Source organism: Melopsittacus undulatus, chromosome 4 (assembly GCF_012275295.1).
Source record: "Melopsittacus undulatus isolate bMelUnd1 chromosome 4, bMelUnd1.mat.Z, whole genome shotgun sequence".
NCBI lineage: Eukaryota > Metazoa > Chordata > Aves > Psittaciformes > Psittaculidae > Melopsittacus > Melopsittacus undulatus.
In genome coordinates, this window is record NC_047530.1 from 89,579,789 (window position 1) to 89,600,738 (window position 20,950).

At 61.5% G+C, this 20,950-nt stretch overlaps 2 protein-coding genes across 8 annotated transcripts; one reads left to right on the forward strand and one right to left on the reverse strand.

The window, feature by feature from the left end:
* The first annotated feature begins 3,577 nt into the window (after positions 1–3,577).
* On the forward strand, positions 3,578–9,328 carry DNAJB2 (DnaJ heat shock protein family (Hsp40) member B2). 7 transcript variants are annotated; one of them, XM_031053341.2, is made up of 10 exons: positions 3,932–4,087; positions 4,970–5,059; positions 6,063–6,172; positions 6,589–6,642; positions 6,795–6,911; positions 7,050–7,139; positions 7,269–7,374; positions 7,473–7,543; positions 7,795–8,010; positions 8,934–9,328. In XM_031053341.2, the coding sequence occupies exons 2-10, from the start codon at positions 4,995–4,997 to the stop codon at positions 8,942–8,944; spliced, it is 840 nt and encodes a 279-aa protein (XP_030909201.1). In that variant the 5' UTR covers positions 3,932–4,087; positions 4,970–4,994; the 3' UTR covers positions 8,945–9,328. The 7 variants fall into 7 exon arrangements, with proteins under 7 accessions (XP_033917527.1, XP_033917526.1, XP_033917525.1 ...); XM_031053336.2 differs by having other exon boundaries at positions 3,933–4,087; positions 6,792–6,911; XM_034061636.1 differs by lacking the exons at positions 3,932–4,087; positions 8,934–9,328 and adding an exon at positions 3,578–3,735 and having other exon boundaries at positions 6,792–6,911; positions 7,795–8,319.
* Positions 9,329–9,546: 218 nt separating this feature from the next.
* Positions 9,547–20,907, reverse strand: PTPRN (protein tyrosine phosphatase receptor type N). Its single transcript, XM_034061631.1, has 23 exons — positions 20,811–20,907; positions 19,107–19,157; positions 18,796–18,909; positions 18,451–18,556; positions 18,124–18,322; positions 17,619–17,943; positions 17,307–17,423; positions 17,116–17,195; positions 16,747–17,033; positions 16,186–16,272; positions 15,960–16,039; positions 15,682–15,746; positions 13,303–13,515; positions 12,974–13,183; positions 12,736–12,883; positions 12,542–12,615; positions 12,161–12,238; positions 11,908–12,027; positions 11,652–11,818; positions 10,579–10,632; positions 10,399–10,463; positions 10,221–10,294; positions 9,547–10,121 (listed from the first exon to the last, which is right to left on the reverse strand). The coding sequence occupies exons 1-23, from the start codon at positions 20,905–20,907 to the stop codon at positions 10,050–10,052; spliced, it is 2,883 nt and encodes a 960-aa protein (XP_033917522.1). The 3' UTR covers positions 9,547–10,049.
* Positions 20,908–20,950: the final 43 nt, after the last annotated feature.

A 20,950-nucleotide genomic window follows, 5' to 3' on the forward strand; every position in this document is an offset into this window, starting at 1 on the left:
CCTGCAGTGAGCAGAAGTGCTGATGCAGTGCCTGGTGAGGCAGCCTGGGGTACCCAAGTGCTGCCTGGCAATGGTGGGGCATCAGCAACTGGTTGCTGGGCTTCTGCAGGGATCCCTGCCAGGCACCACCTGCAGGTTTCAGTTGATTTAATCAGTGGTCTTGAAAGGAATCCCAGATTCCTTGAGGGTGGCAAGTGGATGTGCAGAGCAGTAAGTGACAAGACTGCCCCTTCCTCCAAATTCCCTAATTAATTACCTTGCATTTCATTGTATTAAAGCAAATTTTGCTGCATAAAAGTGAAAGTGGGACAACACAAAAAGTAGATTTGGAAAGACCTTCATCAGCAGCTATGAGCCTCCTTCCTTGAACATGGAAAACAAATTATTCCATCCCTCTGCAGCAACATCACAATTCATGCTAATGCGGCTATCATTATCTCCTGACAGCTTCCAAGTAAGGGTGTCATGCCAGTGGTGTAGATCTGAATCAGTCATGTAATCGTGCTGAAAGATGACAAGTTTGCATAGCAATACCTGCCTTCTCTGAGAAAATCATGATCAGTATTAAATGCATTTTTCAGTCTTGAATTCTCTGCTGACAGAATCAAAATTAATTCTGTTTTGTTCTTTTTTTCTCTGGTATTATCAGTAATATAGAGTTTTCTGGGTCAACTGGTTCATTTTCTTAATGACTGGAGTGATTTCTGTCCTTCACTCCCTTAGAATTACCACAGTTTTTCTAGCTCTGTTAAAAATTACTATCAGCAGCTCAAGAAGACCCTCAGTTGGGTCCATTAATACTCTCAGTGTGGATTAGATGAAGGGAAAGTGTCAATTTTAGCAGGTGATGCTTTCCACACTGGTTTGTTACAGATGACATCTAAATTAGAGCCTTCTCCATTGCATCCACAGTGTTGTGCTGGTATTTAAGCATGACAGTTATGGAAAATGGTAGAAGGCTCTTCTTACCACTATCCTTTTGTGCTTTGGCTTGTTTTCTCCTAATGGAAATGCATCTGACCCAATGAAACCCCTCACTGCTGCCTGTGCTGGTGTGTGTGCTCACTGTGAATCACCTGTTTACTCACAGGCTTCTCACCTTTGCCAGCCTCCAACTCTGTTGATTTAAAATCTGCAAGCAGCTCTGTTTTGCCTGGGTTTTGGCTGGGGCAGCAGCCACACTGACAGTGCAGGCGAGCACTCCCATGGGGCGGTGCTGGGATGCACAGCCCATGTCTGCCACATCGCTAAATCAGGCTCAAAGCCATCGCCCTGCCTGAGTGAAAGTCACCCTGACTTGGCAGTTTCTCACTTCTCTGTCCTGCTACACTGACTAAAACTAGAGGGATGACTTTGCCTCCCTGGAAACTCCCCAGCTCCTAGAAGGTGAAATTCTAGAAAAGCCAGCTAGGATGAGGACAGTGTGGATTAGGAAAGAGACGGGCAGGCAGCTGACAGCATGGCCATGGAGACAAACATGAGGAGCATCAAAACCATGAGGGTGTGGAGAAATGGGCTGTGCAGGGAAGTCAGAGCAGGGCAGGGCTGTTCCAATGAGACAGCAGGACTTGGAGTAAAAGAATGAATGTGGACTTTGAAATTGGGTGCTCTGCTCAACTGATGTCCCCAGTGGTCACCAGCCCCCTGGGCTCAGGTATCCTCAAGCAGCCCCTCAAGGGGCAAGCAGACCTGCTGCTCCCTCTGACCCCTTTTATGAGGGCTACAGTACTTAATTGCCAGCTTTGAGGAGGCTGTGAAAGGGTTTGTGTTCTCCTGAGGAAATCAAAGGCTGAAATGTTGCACAGTGCTGAAAAAAAAAAACAACTTTCTTAATTTGTGGTTTGCATAATAAGCCAGCATGAGTTCACGACGCAATCCATGTGGCTTCCTGTAACCAGAATGAAAACAAAATTGGTTCCTTGGGGTCCTGTTTTCTCACCTGAAAGCTTTTTTCTCAGAAAGCCTTGAGAGTATTTCATGAGTATTTTTGTGAGACTGGAGAGCTGAAAACAGGTTCACAGCACAGCAATGCCCAGAATTTGTAGAATCTTCTTGACACACACTCAAGGTGTCCATGCTGGGTTCAAAGCTGTTGTGAGCCAGGCTGGCAGGTAGGTTCAGGCAGACCTAGGAGGAAAGGGCAGGGAAAAGTGGGAAGGGTGCTGGGTTTTTTTCTGATTTGAGTTAGGGGAGTGATTATGGCAGCTCTAGGATGAGATGTGGTTGGCACCACATCCTCTCTACCAGTGCCGTAATGGGCAACTGCCCAACTCTGTGCAGTCTCCCCTGTAACATCAGGGAGGTTTAAGTCCTTCTCACTGCATATTCTGATCTCATGGGTGAGGGACATATGTGCCATGAAGGCAGCAGCGATGTATTCCCCTGGCTCCAGAGTCCCAACCAGGACATGGGCTCCTGTCCTTTTCCAGCATGGAGGCCTCTCCAACCAGTGGGCACAGAGTGGGCTGAGATTTGTCAGCCTCGGCGTCTCCTCGTCCCCACATCAGCTGCAAAAGCCAGGGAAAGGAAAGCAACGTGTCAAGACACGGCTAGGTCCTGGTGGCACCTCCTCAGCTTCCCAGCCAGCAGGATGTGGTTCCTGCGAAGCAGCTTGTGGCTCCATCTAGTGCCCATGCCAGCCTGGCTCGGGCCAGCCCTGCACCCATTGCCGGGCAGATGTGCCACATCAGAGCACGCTGGCCAGAGGCAGCCACCCGGGGAACCTCCTTGCTGCTCCTGGGCAGGCAGGTACAGAAGGGCAGCTTCGCAATGGGGCCCAGGGAAAAAAAATATCCCGAACACCAGGGACTACTCCAAGCACTTTTTCAAGGAACTCATCAAGTGCTGTCTGACAGCAGGGGACAGATCACCCATTCCTTGGAAAGGAGATGCTCCTTGGCACAGGAGATGCCTGTGGCATTTCACCCATCCCAGTGCACACCCAGGCCCACCTGTTTGTGTCTGGTGGGGGGCTCTTTGTGGGTATGGCTGTCCTCAAACTGGTCCCTGAGGAGTGTTAGCAATGGCCTGTCTCAAGACCCAGGTCTCCCCAGCCTGCCAGGAACAGCAGCACTAGGGAAGTTTGCCAAGCTTCTCAGCTAGGTATTTACAGGAGCTGAGGGAGATATCGCAGCTGCAATGCAGGAGTGGAGAGGGGTCCAAAAGGCCCTGCAGAGACAAGGCTCCCTTCTTCTCCCATCCAGATAACAAGAAGGAACAATATGACCTCCGTGGCCGGAACACGGTCATGGGTGCCGGTGAGACTGCCCACGACCCTGAAGTCGGGCAAGAACAGCCCTTCTCCGGGAGGCCATACAGAGGAAAAGTCCACATCAATGCTCCCGGTGCATGGCCATCCCCGGTACTGCGGGCGCTTGGGCACCGTGGTGCTTGGGTGGGCTCACTCTGCCTGCGTGGAGCTGGGGAGGGCACAGGGCTGGCGGTGGCTGCTCTGCCGGGGCCATAGGCAGCCTGGCAGGGAGGGACCCGTGCCAGCCAGCCCGGCAGGCTGCACCCCTCCATGCGTCCAGTCCCCGCCCCGACGGGACGGCCCGGGCAAAGCGCTGAGTCACTCCCGCTGTCCCCTCCTGCTGCCGCCTCCCGCTGGCCGGGACCGGCCGTGCACCTGACTCGGCGGGAGGCCAGCGGCAAGCGGAGCCCGGGGGCTGCCCCGAGGCGAGGGCCGTGCCCGGCGTGCTCACAGCACTACCCGCGCTGCTGGGGACCGCGAGCGAGGTCAGTGCCCACCCCATCGCATCCCGCCTGGCCGGTGCTGCCCCGGGCACAGCCCTGGGAGCGGGCAGGGCCGGAGCGGATCGCTGCGCAGCGCCGGCCGCCGAACGGAGGTGAGGGGGGTGAGCACCGGACGGGGACCGGCGGCTGGAGCGCGCCTCCCTATGACCTCACCCTCATGACAGGCGAGCGCGTGACGTCACACAGCGGCGGCGCCGCGGTTGGCTGCAGCCGCCGCCCGTCGGGCAACGGAACCCGCCTCCAGTCCCCGCGGCGGCCCGGGAAGGGGGGGGACACGCGACGCCGGCCGCGGGCGGCCCGGGGCGGGCGGGGAGGCCTCGGCTGCGGCACGCAGGTGGGCACCGAGCGGCGGCGGGAGCGGGGCACAGGAGTTGCACCGGGGAGCGGGGCCGGCCCGGCCGGCGTCCTCCAGTGCTGCTGCTCCCGGTGTCCCAGAGCCACCGGCCGCAGCCCAGGGCTGCCCGCTGGTGGCGGCGGAGGAGGAGGACATGGAAGGGGGAGAGGAGGGGCGGGAGCGGAAACTTCCAGCAGCAGCGCCGGGCCGGGAGCGCAGTGTTTACAGCCGGGGCAGGGGGGCGGGTCCCGGCGGCACCGCCCCGTCGCGCTCCCGGTGCCGTACTGGTGCCGTACTAGTGCTGAGGCCAGCGACGTCCTCCCCGTCAGCTGATGCGCCCGGTCAGCGCGGGGGCGAGTAAGGGCTGGGGGAGCAGCACCCCGGGGTTATGGGGAGCGGGGCTGGAGTGTCAGGATCCCGTCCCCCATCCGGAACGGGTAGTCCTATTGAAGTGCCCCGGGGTGCCCGGGGACGAGGCGGGTCCCCCCTGAGCCCTTAATCCGCTCCAGTCGCTAAGCACCTTAGCTGGCTGCTCCCGCCCGCCCCAGGACATAGCCTCCGGGGGGGCGATAGGGTAGCTGGGGCAGCGGGGAGGAGCGGGGTTGATAGCGAGGATCCGTGTCCCTTTGCTCAGGCGAGTTGGGGTGATCCAGGTGGGACAGCGCTGCGACAGCAGCCAGGGGCCCCGGCTGGGGCTGTGCGTGCCAAGGTGGAGGCAGGGTGCTCGGGAGGTGTGTGTAGGATGGGTACTGAGCCACTCCTAGGGGACCTGTGGGTGGCCAGAGTACCTGGGGAGGGCAGGGGAGCTCGCTCTTGCTCTCTCATGCCTGGTGCTGTCAGGCTGTGCCTGCAGACCCCCTGACGTTGCCTTTCCCCCTACAGTGACCCTGCGGGACAGCCGCACATCATGGTGGACTATTACGAAGCACTGGGGGTGAGCCGCAGTGCCACCGCCGACGACATCAAGAAGGCGTAAGTGGGTGTCAGGCATGACCCTGCCCCCTGGGCACAGCAGCCTGAGCCACAGGTCCTCCCTTCCTCCCGGTGCCAGCAAGGCAGAGGCTGCTTTGGGGCTGGTGGGGACAAGGCCTGGCTCCAGAGGTGACAATCCAGCCTTTGTTTCCTTTGTGTGGAGGCCAGAGCAGGGCTGGGCTTTTCTGCTGCACAAAGGCATCTCTTAGTGGGGTTTGGCCCCTTTGTCCCTGCTCTCAGGCCAGGGCTGGGGATGGAGGTAGGAGGTGGGTCCCACTGGTGTTTGGAGGTGTCCCTTCTCTGCTGGAGGGGATGACAGAGGGCTGGGGTGTGGGGGCTCTGCTGGTGTCAGGTGCTGGGGGGCTGGAGTTCCCAGGGTAAGGAGCAGTGTGTGCCCTGGCAGGGACATGCGCCCTGCCAATAGGAGCGTGCTGTGCCCCAGGTACTGTGGGGGAGCCCTGGGGGTGGCCAGAGCCTTCTGCAGCTCCTGCCTGGCACCCTGCTGAGGTCCTGCTGCTCTCAATGGGGTCAGCATCACCTGGGGACAATAGGTGCAGACTGGTAGCTTGCCTGGGGCCACAGAGGTGGGGGACAAAGGTCTGTGCTGGGGGTGGCTTCCTAAGAATGTGTGAGAAAAGTTGGGCAGCTGGGTTAAACCCAGCTAGCTACAGGCAAGAGGAAAGGGCTGCTTATCCCTGGGAACCTGCAGCAATCCCTGGTCCATTCATGCCCATGGCAGAGCCCAGGAAGGCTCTGGAGCACCATGGAGAGCTGAGACAGGCACAGGCTGCACCGCATGAGGCACAGGGTCATGCCACAAATGTTTGTTCTGGAGGCAAGACCAGTCCAGAAAGCTGCTGTTTGATACCAGAGGCTGTAGGGTCTTGGATGAAGCAGGCTTGGGTACCTGTGCCCACAGGGTCAGTGATGTGGACTCAGAGCAGGGTTGCTGGGAGGCCCGCTGCCCGAGGGCTGCTGTGTGCATAGATGCCCATCTGTGCAGGTACAGGAAGGCCGCACTGAAATGGCACCCGGATAAAAACCCTGACAACAAGGATTATGCTGAGCAGAGGTTCAAGGAGATCGCCGAGGCATACGAAGTGCTGTCAGACAGTAAGAAGCCATAGTGCTGTCCTGTGTGTCCCCTTACCCTTGGGGCTTCTCATTCTGGGGTATCCTGTTACTGGGCTCACCTGGATGGCATCCGTGGACATCCCTAGATGCAGTGGGTCCCTCCAGTCTTACTGCCTGGCTTGTGGGGCTTGGTTACTGCCCTACATATCCCTCGAAACAGTCTTTGGAAGATGCTGGCATGCTGGCCTCCAGGATGAGGTCTCCCTGGTGGGGCTGAGGCTCATTCCTCCTCACCCAATGTCTCAACTTGGGTTTGGGAGCAGTGTGGGTGCAGCTGGGGCTCATGCCACCCCCTTCCTTTTGCTGTTCTGTACTTCCCTTGGCTGGGGCATCGTTGGTGCTCTTGCCTGTGCCTGGCAGCAAGCTCCCCACAGCCCCCTTTCTTCTCCTTCCAGAGCAGAAACGCGATATCTATGACCGTTACGGCAAGGACGGACTCATGGGGGCAGGTGAGTGGGTGAGCAGAGCCATGGGGTCAGTGCAATGCTGGATATGGTCCCGTCTGAAGATGTGGTGTGGGTCTGTACCCCTTGGGGTTTCCTGCCCCTCTGGGGATTCTCCCCAGGACTCCCCTTAACTCTGAGCTTTCTCCCTCCAGCAGGACCAGGAGGCTCTGGGGCCAGTGCTGGGGCTCCCGAATTCACCTTCACCTTTCGCAGTGCCCATGACGTCTTCCGGGAGTTCTTTGGCGGACGAGACCCCTTTGCTGACTTCTTCGGTGTGTGCAGAGCAGGGGGGCCAGGGCTGGCTCTGGGATAACCCTCTGATGGCTGGCCCCAGTGGGGACTCCACATGGCCCTGCTCCTGGCTTGCCAAGCCATGGGGGCAGTATTGATGGGGGATCCCTGCTTTCCAGATGAGATGCTGCCTTTCTCCGAGCTGCGAGGACCTGGCCCACGGCACCATGGAGGAGGTCAATTCTTCTCCACCTTCCCAGGATCCTCAGGTGGGAGATGCTGCCAGTCCCTAGCTGGCCTGGGGGGTCCCAAAACATGGCATGCTCCTGAGCAGGGTCCATCCCCTGCTTCCCTTGTGCTCCCTACTATGGCACTGACCTTGTCACTCCCTGTTCCAGATTTCTTCACCTCATCCTTCAGCTCCGGTGGCAACAGAGGGCTGGGCTTCCGCTCCGTCTCCACCTCCACCACCTTTGTTAATGGCAAGCGCATCACCACCAAGCGGTGAGGGCACTACCGGCCCTCCTCATCAGTGGGCCTTGGAGCCTGCAGCTTGCCGCTGCCTGGTAGCCTGGCCCTTGACTGTCTGTCTGTGACTGCAGGATTATTGAGAACGGGCGGGAGCGGGTGGAAGTGGAGGAGGATGGGGAGCTGAAGTCGATCCACATCGATGGTGAGAAGCACCACTGGAGACCAACCTGTTGGGACTTGGCAGTGATACTTCCCAAGTGCCCTTTCTCTCTGGGGACCCCTCTCCTTTGGGATGGCTGGGGGGTGCTGCATCCAGGCTTGGTTTTGGGCTGAGCCCCGTTTGGGGTTCTGCCATAGAGGGTTGGTGGGTGGGCAAGAGTTTGATGGGACCCTGTGCCAGCTATGAGCAGCTGGAGCAGACAGGAGCCCCATCCCCTGCCCCTGTTCCCATAGGTGTCCCCGACGACATGGCGCTGGGGCTGGAGCTGAGCCGGCGTGAGCAGCAAGCCTTCCCCAGCGCACAGCCTGCCTCACCACCCACCCTGCGCCAGCCCACGAGCTCCTCACCCGTCTGCCTCTACACGGACAGCGAGGACGAGGATGAGGACTTGCAGCTGGCCATGGCCTACAGCCTCTCGGAGATGGAGGCTGCGGGGCACCACCGAGCAGGTGGGCACGGCCCCGGCACCCCATCCTCCTCCCGCAGAGCCCGTGGCACCTGGGGAGGGCTGGAGCAGGAGGTGGCGGGGGCTGGCAGCCCTGCCACAGAGGGGCCTCAACCTCCTGCCCCCAAAGCAAAGCAGTGGCACTGCCCCCTGCTCTGAGCCTGCGGCTGAGGCTGTGCCCCTACTGTGGGGCAAGGAGAGAAAACGGGGGTGTTTTTGCGTGGGGCTCGGCTCCTGCCTACCCCAGCAAGGCTGGGGGCTCTCCTGCCTTGCCTCCTTGCTGCCGCTCACGTGGGTGGGCAGCTGGTGGCACCCCGGGACGGGGGGGCAGCCAGAGTTGGGGGTGGTGGCTGGAAGAGGGGTGCTGGTGGGGTTCTGGAAGTGCAGGATGCCTGTGAGCAGGCGTGCCTTGGCTCTGCCTGCTCCTCCCTGCCTGCCCTGCAGACACACAGGGGCTCCAGGCACTGCCTCCCCGGCTGCTGCCTGCCCCTGCCCGCGCTGGAAGTACTGGGTTGAGCTCTCCCTCCTTGCAAGGAGGGATCTGTGTGTGTGTGAGCTCTGCTTCGTGCCTTGTGTCTGTCTCTCCTCTGGATGCTGTCACTCCTGCCTGTACTCCCTCCTCCTCTGTTCCTCCCACTGCAGACCCTGCCTGGTCACCCGTGCCCTGTGCCTTGCACACCTTGCAGGGCACTGTCACCCCTCTACCTTGGCCTGGGGGCACTGTCCCCCCGTGCTTCTTGCAGCAGCAGTGACCCTCAGTGATGCTCACAGGCATTCCCACCCTCATCGTTTCCAGTTGCAGTCCTGCCTTGGCTCTCTTTCTCCTCCTCCTGGGACCTTCCTCACTCCCTCCCTGCCCCTCTGCAGCCCCAGCCAAGGAGGGTTTCACAGGTGCCGTTGTGTCCCCCCCTCCGCTTGTCTCCCCAGGTGTGTTCTGAGGCTGCTGCGCCCAGGGACCGCGCACGCCTGCTCGCCCATGGAGGCTCTCCCAGCCAGGACTCCGCTTTGTCCCTGCACGGCCACCCCCTGCCACCCCCTTCCCCAGCACCCTCTGGCTCCGTGGGACATGGTGGGGGGGAGCACCACAGTGCTTATGGCTGAGCAATACCTGGGGCTGGGAAGAGATGCCCCAAGCACCAAGAGGTGGTGGGGAGGGTGGTGGTGGGCTGTAGATTAGGCTGCTGGGGGGGTGCTGGTGGCAGGCAGCGAGGGGCAGCATGGCTGTGCTCAGCCAGTGGGGCTGGGCTCTGCCCCCCTCCTCAGTGTAGCCCCCCCTCCCTGCTCCCTTCTGCTGACAGCTGTCAATAAACCTGTTTGCAGGAGCTGCTGCCTGGGGGTGTCTCTGGGCTGGGGGCTCTGGGGTCCTTCCCGCATCCTTCGCAGGCAGAGGGTCCTTCCTGCACTTGTCTGGTGGTTGTGAAGTGTGGGATGTGTTTCTGCAGGAGTGTAAGGGGATAATGACCAATGACATCCCGTGCCCCCCATCCACACAAAGGCAGAGGCCAGGCCTGGCTGCAGCTGCACAAACGTGACACAAGAACTTTATTCACATCAAGATACAAAATTATATTTCTCTAGAAATTTCTCTTCTGCTTGAGTGACGAGGCGGGAGCACACAGAGAGGACCAGGGGCTGGGACAGGCCCTCCTGCACCCAGTACCCCCCAGCCGTAGGGGACCCCTGCCCACTCCACAGGCACAGACAGGGAGCTGACAGGACCGCAAGACTGGGGGGCAGGAGAGCAACTTGAGGGCCCACAGCCAACTCCCAGCACCATCAGTTGGACCTCTCCTGTGCAGGGAGTAGGGGACACAAATCCTGCCCTCTCAGTGGTGGCAGCAGATGTGATGGTTTTGGTGTCCTGTGCACAGAGGGGCTGAGCCCTGTATGACTGGGGAGAGGGGGTAGAGGGGTCTGGGTGGGGGAACAGAGCCAGCAGCACAGACAGCATTTTACAGGGAGAGTGGCCCCACAGGCAGGGCAAGGAGAACACGCAAAGCTGGGGGGGCAGGGGGGAAGACGAGAGGGAAGGGCTCCTTGCCATCACTGCGGCAGTGCCTTCAGGATGGCGTTCACTTCCTCAGCCACAGCCGTCAGTGCGAACTCAAACTGGTCCTGGGGGAGTGAAGGAGGGGGGGGCATGAGAGTCCATGTCAGCCCAGCACTGGGAGGTGTACTGAGGGAGGGAGGGAGGGAGCTTCAGTTTGGGGGTACCTTGGTCTGCACCATGCCAGGCCGCTGGTCTCGGATGTGCTCCAGCGTAGCAGCTATGTCTATCTCCTTCACCCCTGGGGCAGAGGGTGAGAAAGGTGCTAGGATGGGGGGCACAGGCCAAGCACATAGCCCTGCAGCCCCCCAGAACAGGGGAGAAGCAGTGCTGCCCTGCACCTACCTTTGGCCATTCGGTTTAGGACCATGTCAACGAGGATGTACGTCCCAGTCCTGCCTGCACCATCACTGCAAGACACAGACACTTGGACCAGGGGACCAGCTCCAGGGACTGGTCCTGGCCAGCAGGTCCCAGTCTTGAAGCCATCCCCAGGCTGTGCCCCCAAGCCAGCCCCAGCAGTACCTGCAATGTACAATAATAGGGCAGGAGCGACCCCGGTAGCACTTGTTCACCTTCCTGCAAGGACAAGAGAGAGCAGGTCAGTGCCCTGCCATGCCAGGGACAAGGCTGTGCTAGGAGCCCCTCGCTGTGTCGAGCTGGGGTGAAGGGGGGCAGTGGGCACCCCATGATGTGGCCCTGGGGGTCCAGCACATGGCTCCTCCTGCCTTCCCAGTGGCACTGGGCATGGGATGGGGCCCATGAGTGGAATGGAGCTGGGGAAGGAAAAGAGCCCAGCTCCTAAGGTGCCCAGTCTGGGAAGGGGAGCAGTGGCAGGACCCCAGGGGAGCAGCTCTGGTCCGGTGGGGTGCGAAGCTGGGGGCCAGGCGCCGGCAGGGCTCCCAGCATGCTCCATGCAGCAGGCACGGCTGCCAACGATCACTTTTGTGACTATGCAACTGGAGCCAGATTACTAGCTGCAAATCACAAAAATGACGCCGGCAGCTGCGAGAGAGAGACAGAGACAGACAGAGAGACAGAGAGAGCGTGAGCAGGGCGGAGAGGAGGGCGACGTGCTCAGGGAACCCACGCTGCCCTAAGGGGCCTTGGCCAGCCCCCAGCCCACCACCACCCAGGGACCCGGAGACACAAGTAGGCAGTGCCTGCAACCCCCCGGGGAGCAGTCTGAGCCCCGCTGCTCTCTCCCCTAGCTGGAGACCTGCTGCTGGCTCTAGGGCATGAGGATCAATGGGACACAGCTGCAGGCTCCAGAGGTTTCTTCATGGCTGGGGAAGGTGCCAGGCCGTGCTGTCCCCCATGCCAGCTAAGTGGAAGAGCCCTTTCTCCCCACAAAAGCTGAAGAGTCCCAGCAACCTCAGCTGGAGGTTTCTTGCCCACCAAGCTCTTCTGAACCTTATCCCAAGGGGCCGGAACCGGGTGGTTCTGCTCCTCCCCATGCACGGCAGCCTCCTGCCCTCCAGCCGGTCTGTGCCGCAGCCCTGACCCCCCCGACAGCGGCAACGCTGTCCTCGCCCACGGGCCCCCTGCGGCTGGGAGCCCCGCTGGCTCCCCGGGACACGGCGCCGGGGAGCGCTCACCTGCGGAAGTCCAGGAGGGGCCGGGTGGTGGCGGGGATGCCCTCGGCCGGCCAGCTGAGGAAGTGGAACTGCGTCAGGGTGCGGGTCTCTTGCGACTGCACGTTCTTCAGGTAGAAGCTGCGCACCAGGAAGTCCTCGCACCAGATGTGCTCCGACACCAGGTTCACCTGCCCGAGGGAGGCAGCCCGTGGCTATCAGCACTCAAGGGACAGGGGGCTGGAGGATGCTCTTGCCCCAGGCTACTGGCCACACTTGCCTCATAGATGTGGTAGAGAGAGGAGCCTTCATCTGGCCAGTAGCGGTCACACTGCTTGACACTGTCCTCGGCCAGCGGGCTCAGCATGACAATGACAGTGCAGCCGTGTTCCCACACCATCTGCCAGCAAGGCACAGTGGATGTCACAACAGGGTGACAGCCCAGGCAGGAGGGGTGCCAAGACACTGTGACCCATCTGGTGGGCAGCACACAGAAGGAACCCAGCGGGCTGGCACTGCTGGATGAGACTCACCTGCCAGAAGTCAGCTATAGTGTGGGACAGTGGCCCCTGCGTAGCGATGTATGCTGGCATCCGTGGGTCGTGCTCAATCTGGAGTGGGAAAGGGGGTGTCAGACTGCATGCTCTTCAGGCAGGGGTTGGTGACACCAGGAGGAGCTGGGGAATACCCCAGGGGTGATGGGTGGGCTGGGGAGGGAGGTTCAGGTGCCACAGCCAGGAGGGAAATGAGCTTTAACTGCATCTGAGCAGTAGGGCAGGCATATCGCTCACAAGCAATGTAGCCCCCAGGTATGTGAGCACAGTCCAGCTCCACCCCGGAGTGGGAGCCTCACCTGTGCTGAGAGCACATCACAGAGCAGGGTGGCAGGGCAGTAGCCCCAGGTGGTTACTCACAATTGGACTGGCATTGATGAAGTCACTGCGGGATGGGTTGCTCTCAGCTTTCAGCTTGATCCGCACATGGTCATCTGGAGAAATGGAGACCAGGAGCTGTGGTGAGTGCCTGGGGGAGCAAGGCATCCCCATGCCCCACAGCACCCTCCTCCCAGGGCCCTGGAAGCTGGTCCCTGGCCACTAGGGATGCTCACAGGGCACATAGTCGGGGTTGCGGTTCTTCTTCAGGTTGGCTTCACTCTGGGCAATGGAGCAGATGCTGGGCTCAGCCTGGTAGGCACAGAGAGCCTGCCACTCCTTGGCCAGCCGGTCCCGGTTGCGGAGATGGTCCTCCATGTATGCCTGGGGCAGAAGGGCATGGGTCACCCCAGCAGCCAGCAGGGTAGGTGGGGGGCTGGGGAGGGAACCTGCCACCCCAGCAGGCCAGCTCACCAGGATCATGTGTCCAGTGGAGATGTCCATGTTGGACTGGACGGGCTCCTCGCACCAAGAGGGTGTGCTGCTGTGGGAGCTGGGGCTGGGCTGTGGGGCATCGCTGAACTGGGATGAGACACTGCTGACCCGCGAGGTCTCTGCTGGCGCTGCCGATGCCTCGGCACGGCCAAAGAGAGACTTGGCAGCCATGTGCTGGCGGCACAGCTCCTGGGGGACCCCAATAAGAGCCCTGTCCCTTGGCCACAGCACTGCCCTAGGGCTGCCCCAAGCAATGCTGATGCAGCGGTGCTGCATCCTGCAGGGTCCCATATCCCACAGGATCCTACCTGGTATTCCAAGGTGGTGTCGGCAGCACCCTCAGGCCCCAGGGCGGCCAGGCGCTCCTTCTCCCGCTGCTTGGCATGGCGCCGGAGGCAGAAGGCTGCAGAGGCTGCGATGGCAATGCCTGCCATGCAGGCCAGCACGATGAAGGTCAGCAGCACCGTATGGAAACCATCCCCGAAGTGGGATGGGTGGGAGTAGGCAGTGGCCTCGTTGCGCTGGGGGCAGAGCCAAGCAAGGGTTAGCAGAGGGCATCTGCATGGTGCTGGGTGGTCAGACACCCCATTCTGCACCACACTGGGGGTTTTGGGAGACTGAAGCAGAGTGAGGGCATTTGGTACTGCACTGATTGCCCCAGCATCCTCAGCAGGTGCAGAGCTGGTGTCACTGGAGTGCTGGGTGTCACTGGGTTGACACGGTGCACCCACCTGCATGTTGCATGGAATGTTGCTCACAATCCTTGGTGCTGGGTTGAGCCTGGCCAAGGCCAAGCAACAGAAACCTGCTGCTCCCCCTGCTCCTAGCAAGCAGGGCTGCTTCCCATGTCAGTTCCAGCCCAAGTTGTCCCCTCTAGGCCAGGCAGCAGCCCCATGTTGCTCAGGTTAAGTGGCATCATGCCCAGCTGGAAGTCAATCAGGGCCAGATTCAGCCTGGGGATTTATGGCAAATGATGGACCACTGTAGCGCTGGGTCCAGGGCAGTGGTCACAGCTACCAGGGAACTTCCCTAAGCTGGGCTGGCTCTTCCCTGCAGCCAGGGTTCCAAGGAAGGAAACAGTGGGATTTGCTGGTGCTGCCAGAGGGCTGATGCCATCCTGGTGGCTGGGAGACAGGTCCTCCCAGTCACTCTCCTCAGCTGGGACACAGAGCAGTCCCTTACAGGCAGCTCCCCCAGGGCTCCTTCCTGATGGCTTAGAAGGACACCCAACCTGTGCCAGTCCCATGCTGGGGCAGGATGATGCTGAGCATTTGCTGGATGAGACCCCCTCCTAAGGCCTGTCCGAGTCGCTGGTGATCAGGATGCTGTCAACCCCCAAGCCGGATCCTGGGGCAGCACAGGGATGCTGGGGCATCACAGCCACCAAATATGCTGTGCCCAATGAGGTGCTAGAGCCCAGCATTACCTCACTGCCATGGCTTTCTATTGGCTACAAGCCTGATGAGGTTACCGAGGGAACACTGCATCGTCATCACCTACGTCATCATTATCATCATCCTCGCCTGGGGTGCCCCCGCCACAGGGGTCCCTGCTGCTGCCTGCCTCCAGCCCCAGCCAGCCCTGCAGCCAGGGGTATCAGTCAGTGCCAGCACCTCCTGACTCCCTGGGCACCCAAACAGGATGAGCCCTGCAGCCCTGAAGGTGTCAGAAGGTCTGGAGAGGTCAGCAGGGATAGGGGCAGAAGGGATCTCCCTTATGGGCCTGCCTGGGTCCTGCTCTCCCCCTGCCTCTCTACATCCCTTCTTCCCCAGATTTTCCACCAGACCCACTGAATTCAGAGCCTGGGCAGGGGAAGGTGGGGGTAAGGCACGAGCTGGTCTAGACTGGGGGGGTCCATGCAGAAGAGGGCTCAAAAAGCTGCCTCAGTCTTCTCTGAGCTCCAGCTCCTGTTATCTCTGCCATCTCTCCCCGCTCCTGCACATCAAAAGGCATTGCCATAGCAACGCTCCACATGTTGCTGATGAAGACAGGTTGCCTTCTTATCCAGGCCACCCCTTCTCCATGGCCTCCTCCTCCTCCTCCAAGGTCCCCACTTCCTTCCTCCCTGCCCACAACTATGGTCACAAAGCAGGAGGGTAGGAAATGGGGACCCTCCGTTGAGGATGAGCTGCACTACTTCCCTTCCCCACATTGAAAACACAGGAGCCATGTTCTGTTTGCCATCTCCAGCCCCGCTGCTTCCCCCAAGAGACTGTTCCTGGGGTCCCCAGAGGAGCATGGGGAGGGGGTGCCCCTCTTCAAGCAGATGGCTCCTGCTCCATCCCTGTCTTCAGCTGCTTTGCCATTCTCTAGGGGCATGATAGCATTTTGCCTGCCTAGCCACAGTCTCTAGGGTTCTCTGGGCACAGCCTGGCACTGGGGTGCCCAGTTGGAGGGAGGTGAGGGTGAGAATGAGCCCTGCAGAATGCAGCCCCAAGTCATGGATGGAGGGGGAGGAAACCTCTGGGAGATTCTTCCAAACTGCCTTCAAACCCTATGGAGCTCTTAGTTTGGAAAGAGCAGAGCATGTTGTGAGTGCAGGCAGCTGGGCAGCATCATGCCCCACAGACCCATGGGGTAGGCTTGCTCATGAAGACCCCTGCACCCCAGGGCTGGGGCACAGCGCACTTCCCAGCTCTGTCCCAGCCCTGTCCCCAGCCCCAAGGGATAGGTACAGTCACTCCTACCTCTCCCACTCCTGTTTGCACCACCTTCAGGCCCAGCTCAGCCTCCAGCTCTGCTTTCACTTGCTCTGGGAAAGGAGAGGAGATGGTCGGGAGGTGCTTCCCCCCCACACAAGAGATCCCCACCAGAGACAGAGCTAAGGGATACTCCTGACCACTGCCCACTCCACATCAAATCTCCAGTTCAGCCAAGGGCAGTGGGATCTATGGTGGGAGCTCCTACTTCCCGGGTACCCTTCAATGAGGGAAAGAGTGGACCAGGGGACCCCTGCCCAACTCACCAGCCTGGCTGGCCACATCTGACAGTGAGAGGTTCTGGGGGTTCTGCCGGATGCGGAAGGTGAGCGCAGGACCCACAACACTGCCAGGGAAGGGGGGGACACTGCATGAGAAGCAGAGCCCCCATCCCCATCCCCACCACAGCGTTCTCCCTCCTGGCCTGCCTCCTGGGTGGCTGTGCATGGCCAGGGCTGTGACAGCAGCACCCCACTGCCCCACTGCCCTCACCTGATGTTGATGAAGCTGGCGGTGGAGAGGTGGAGGTGCTTGGCCAGGAGCTCCAGCAGCCGCACGCCTGCAGCCAGCCCCAGGGGCCTGTGGGGACAGTGACATGGTGAGGAGCTGGGTGCAAGGAGAGAGCCCACGCTCCCCATGGCCAAGGAAGGGGGACAAGCAAGTTCAGGAAGTCCTGTGCATGCAGCAAGGGCTGTGCTGGCTGCTGGGGTGTCAGGGTGGCAGGAAGTAAGAGCATGGGGATATGTGGTGATGGGGGTAAGATGACAGCCCCCCTTGCACAGGACTGTGCACAGAGGCAGTTGTGTACACACTTGGCTGAGCCCACCCCAGTGTCCTGTCATGCAGCAGTGATCTCTGGCCTTGGCTTAGGCTTTAGGGGAGGGAGGTTTTGGGGTGGGATAAGGATGATGGGTAGAGAGGGGCTGGGGATCTGACCCTACCACAGACCCAAACAAGCTCAGCCGAGCATATGGAGCCATGACAGCCAGCATGGAGGGGATACAGACCCTGCATGCACACACACACACCCCTCGCCTGACCCCCAACTCTCACTTCTGGTCTGTGATGATGTAGCCATACTCATCCGGTGGTCGTGTGCCCCGCTGCACCCCACCGTCCTTTGCCTCTGTGTAGCTCTTCTTCTCCACCATGATTGGCTTCCCGGGGCTAAGCACCTGCTCACTGGGTCCCTGCTGCAGCTCAGCCTGTGGGGCTGGTGAAGACACTGCCCTGTCCCTCAGCCCATCCCCTGGGGTGCTGCTGGTTGGGATTTTTGGGGCTAGCACTGTGGAGGAAGGGGGCACTGGCTGCTCTCCGTGCTGCATGCCCCTCTCCATCACCTGTAGGGAGAGAAGGGGAGGAGCTGGGACTTCTGAAGAGAGCCCTAGGGGCCTGCCTCACCACCACCTCCCCACATCCCACCTGTGTTGTGGCACCTCCTCCAGCACCACTCTGCTGCAAACCCACCCGTTTCACTGGGGGCATTTCAGGGCCAGCAAGACCTGGGAAGGAGAGACAGAGGTCCTGCAGCATGCACCCCGAAGGGCAACACTCCCTAACCCGGAACAGGGCATGCGGGCACCCACCACTGCCAGTCCCTGTGCCCAGCTCACCAGAGCTCTGGAGCAGCTGGAGGAGGGTGGAGAGGCTGCTCAGCTGCTGAGGGCTCAGCTCTGGCAGCCCCAGGCCGTAGCTGGCCAGGAGAGAGGCCAGTCTCTTCAGGGCAGCATCTGTAACACAACACAGCATCAGGCTGGCTGATGTGCACCTGCACAGTGACCATGGACTGGGGATGCATCAGCTGGGGCAGGTGTGGTTAAGGGAGTACATAACCCATGGGCATGAAGCCAAAGAAAAGGAGAGTCTGAACTATGAGGAACACAGCTGTGGGACAGGATAGGGATTAAGGCTGGAGAACACAGTACCTGTCTGTGCAGGGGGTGGCTGGGAAGCCAGGGGAGCTGGCTGCTCCTTCTCCTCTATGTCCGTGTAGTCACTGGGGAGCCGCAAGCTGTGCTGGAGCCTGGTGCTGGGAGGGTCGGGGCGGCCCACTTTCTCTCTGGGCAGGGAAAGCATACCCAAGTCCTGGAAGAGATGCCCCCCGTCCATTCCTGGCTGCCCACCATAGGAGGGCGCAGGTCCGGCCCCAAAAAGCGCTTGGGCAGGGACCCGGCTCAGCAGCGAGGAGGTCTCGGGGCTCTGCCTGGCGGAGCCACCAGGGAGCTTGTGAGCGCTGTCCTGATAGCCGAACTGCAACCGAAACATAGAGCCACCAAGGTCAAACGGCACAGGCCCCTGCCACCCCAGGGCAGGGCACCCCAGAGGCGGGGCTTACCCCAGCACCGGCACAAGGAAGATGTGGGGAGTGCAGCAGCCCCTTGCCCGTCTCTACCTTTCCACCTAGGAGAAGGGCACTTGCCCCCAGCTTACCTTGTGGTAGGAGTAGGGGTTGAGCAGAGCCTCCTCATATCCCAGCTGGGGCAGGGAGGGCAGCAGGAGGTGCTCCAGGTACCGCTGCAGCAGAGGGGAGGGCAGTAGCTGCGGGGGCTGCCCCAGATGCTGAGCTGCGGGCAGGCCAGGGTCTGCGGGCAGTGGAGCTCGCCGGGGGGAGCCACGGAGGGGCAGGAATCTCGGATGCAAACAGCACTGGGATGACTCACCTGGGTATGGGGGAGGTCCCCCCTCCAAACCCCATTTGAAGGGCAAAGCCCTCACTGTCCTACTCTGCTCGCAGGCCAGTGGCTGGCACTGCCCTACCTGTCCCTGGCCAGTGGCTCCAATGAGGGTGGCAGGCGGATGCGGGGAATGCGCTCCATCTCCTGTGAGATCACATACTGGGTGATGCCATCCTGCCAGGAGAGCCCTGCCATGGGAGGGGGCTGTGAGACACAGAGGAGGCCTGGGGACCATGGGTTGAACACATGCAAGGCCATCATCATGTCTTGACCCTGTGCCCCATTACCTGGGCTTGACACTGCTCCTGCTAGAATCAGTTGGACCCCAGTTCAGCCCAGCCTGGCCCCTGGGGCAGGAGGACCCCAGGCAGCTGTAGTGCCACCCAGCAATGCCACCTGACACCCCCTTCCCACCCCCTTCCTTCACCTTGTGCCATGAGATGCCGCAAGACATCCTGAAGGCGCTGGAGCACAGGAGAGGTGACTTGGAAGTAGGGTCTGCCCTGCACAGAGCCCACCTGGCACTGCCCAAACAGCCCATCTGCAACAGAGGGAGGCAGTGGAGCTGGATGGATGAACACCCCTGGGGTGGAAGCCTCTGGACACAGTCCCAAATTTTCCCTGCCATGGCCCTCCCACATTGGACCCCAATTCACACGTAAGGCAGCCCTGCACCCCCCCACCCCCCACCCCCTTGGGAAGGAAGAAGGGATCCCTGTACCCCTGCTAGCCACCTACCCTGCACGCACACCTCCTGGGGAGAGCACAGCCTCCGGTCAAACAGGCAGCCTGGGACGGACAGACAGACAGACACTCAGGCCAGTCAGCACTGTGCCCGAGGGGGTCTACAGTGGGGTTTGCTCATCACCAGCTGCTTGGGGACCTCCACTTCCCGAGGGAAGTGCCACGGGGGTGCAATGTAATGATGGGGAGGCACAGCCTGGTAGCCACAGGCAGGGCCTCAGTGTCAGCCTCTCCCACTCAAACCCAAGATGGGGGCTGCGTACAGAACGTCTAGTTCTGAAGACAGGAGGAGGCCTGAAGTTTTTCGGGGTGTCAGCAGTTCGGAAGGGAAGGCTGAGGGGGCAGAGTCCCACACGACCGTGTCTGTTGCCCTCCCACATAAGGCACTACGAGGCAGGGATACAGCCCTGCACCTTGTGACACCGGGGATCCACTCTCCCTGCCAGAGGGGCCCCAGAGCAGGCATGCAGCTGGAGGGTGGGTGCCTCACCATCCCCTTCGGGGGGCAGCACTTGGGCAGGGGGCGGCTTCCCCCTTCCTCTCTTCCCCCCGTCTCTGTCCAAGACCGTCAGCAGCGAGACGGCAGCAGGCGATGACTCAGCCCCGGATGGCAAGGAAGGAACGAGAAAACAACCGGGGGGAGGGGAGGGAGGGGCCCGCGAGCCCGCCGCGGGGGAAGGGGGCAAGTGGGGAAGGAGGTCCCTGAGACCCGGCCACCCATGAGCCAGTCCCCCGGGGCAGGGGCCAATGCAGGTTCGGGCACAGGACCCCGCTACCGAAGAGGGACCCCCGGGCGGCGACGGGAGCGGCGGGTGGGGGCCGGGCTGGCGGGGGTAGGGCGGGCGCTGTCCGCGGTGCTGAAGCGACGCAGCCGCCTCTGCCGGGACGCTAAGCTCCGCTCCGCCGGGAGAGGCGGCACCGGTCCCGATCCCGGGAGGCTCCGCCGGGCAGGACGGGGCTCGGCCGCAGCCGATCCGGCGCCGTTCCCGCCTGCTCTCGGAGGCGGCGGGGCTCTGCAGTGCGGCCGGACCCGTCCCAGCGCTCCTGGGCCGGCCGGAGGATGAGGGGATGCAGCAGTCCCGGGCGCCCGGGAGTGAGTCAGCGGTGGCCACCGGGACCGTGCTGGGGGGCTGCAGCCTTGCTACTGGTGGTGGCACTCGGATACCCGAGAGTCCCAGGGAGAGACCGTACTGGCCGACCTGGAGGAAAGCAGGTGCACCAGCCCGCCCTCGTGTCCCGGACAGGGCTGCGCTTGCCGGCGGAGGGCGGCTAAAGGGCGCCGGGGTCCCGGAGGAAACCGCCGCTCGGGGCCGCTGCCTGCGGTTCTCCATCCCTGCGGCAGCCCCAGACATCGGCTTTGCTCCAGGCAGGGTATCTGAGCGAGAACCGCCCTACTCCTATCCCGTCCAACCGGCCGCGGTGGCGTCAGCAACTCCGGAGCCGCTGGGGTGCCCCGGGGCCAGTAACATTATCAGCAGACCCGGGAGAGAGGCGCCCCCCGTGCCACTGCCGCATCCGCGGTGTTGATACCAAGATGCCTTCTCCCGCTCTCCACCGGGGCCAGGCCTGCCGCTGCGGCCGTGTCAGCACCCAGAGCAGCGGTGACAGCACCTGCCGCGGATGCCCCTGCCCTGCAGCCGCTCCGGGAAACGCCCCCCACCCTTCTGGGTGCCGCCCTGCCCTGGACCCCGGTCTCACCGTGCGCGGCGGTGGCGGAGGCGCCGCCGTCCCACAGCAGCCCCCGGCCAGCCAGGAGCAGGAGGCAGAAGAGCGCCCGGAGGAGCCGCCGCCCCATGCTCCGCTCACGGCCGCACCATGGCGCACCCGCCGGCCGCGCC

Coding starts and splice junctions, on each gene's coding strand:
- PTPRN (XM_034061631.1), bottom strand. CDS start 20,907: ATGGGGCGGCGGCTCCTCCGGGCGCTCTTCTGCCTCCTGCTCCTGGCT. Junction 17,034..17,115: donor GAGGAGGTGCCACAACACAG/GTGGGATGTGGG, acceptor CTCTCCCTACAG/GTGATGGAGAGGGGCATGCA. Junction 12,616..12,735: donor CAACCCCGACTATGTGCCCT/GTGAGCATCCCT, acceptor CCATTTCTCCAG/ATGACCATGTGCGGATCAAG.
- DNAJB2 (XM_034061636.1), top strand. CDS start 4,995: ATGGTGGACTATTACGAAGCACTGGGGGTGAGCCGCAGTGCCACCGCC. Junction 6,173..6,588: donor ATACGAAGTGCTGTCAGACA/GTAAGAAGCCAT, acceptor TTCTCCTTCCAG/AGCAGAAACGCGATATCTAT. Junction 6,912..7,049: donor CCCCTTTGCTGACTTCTTCG/GTGTGTGCAGAG, acceptor CCTGCTTTCCAG/ATGAGATGCTGCCTTTCTCC.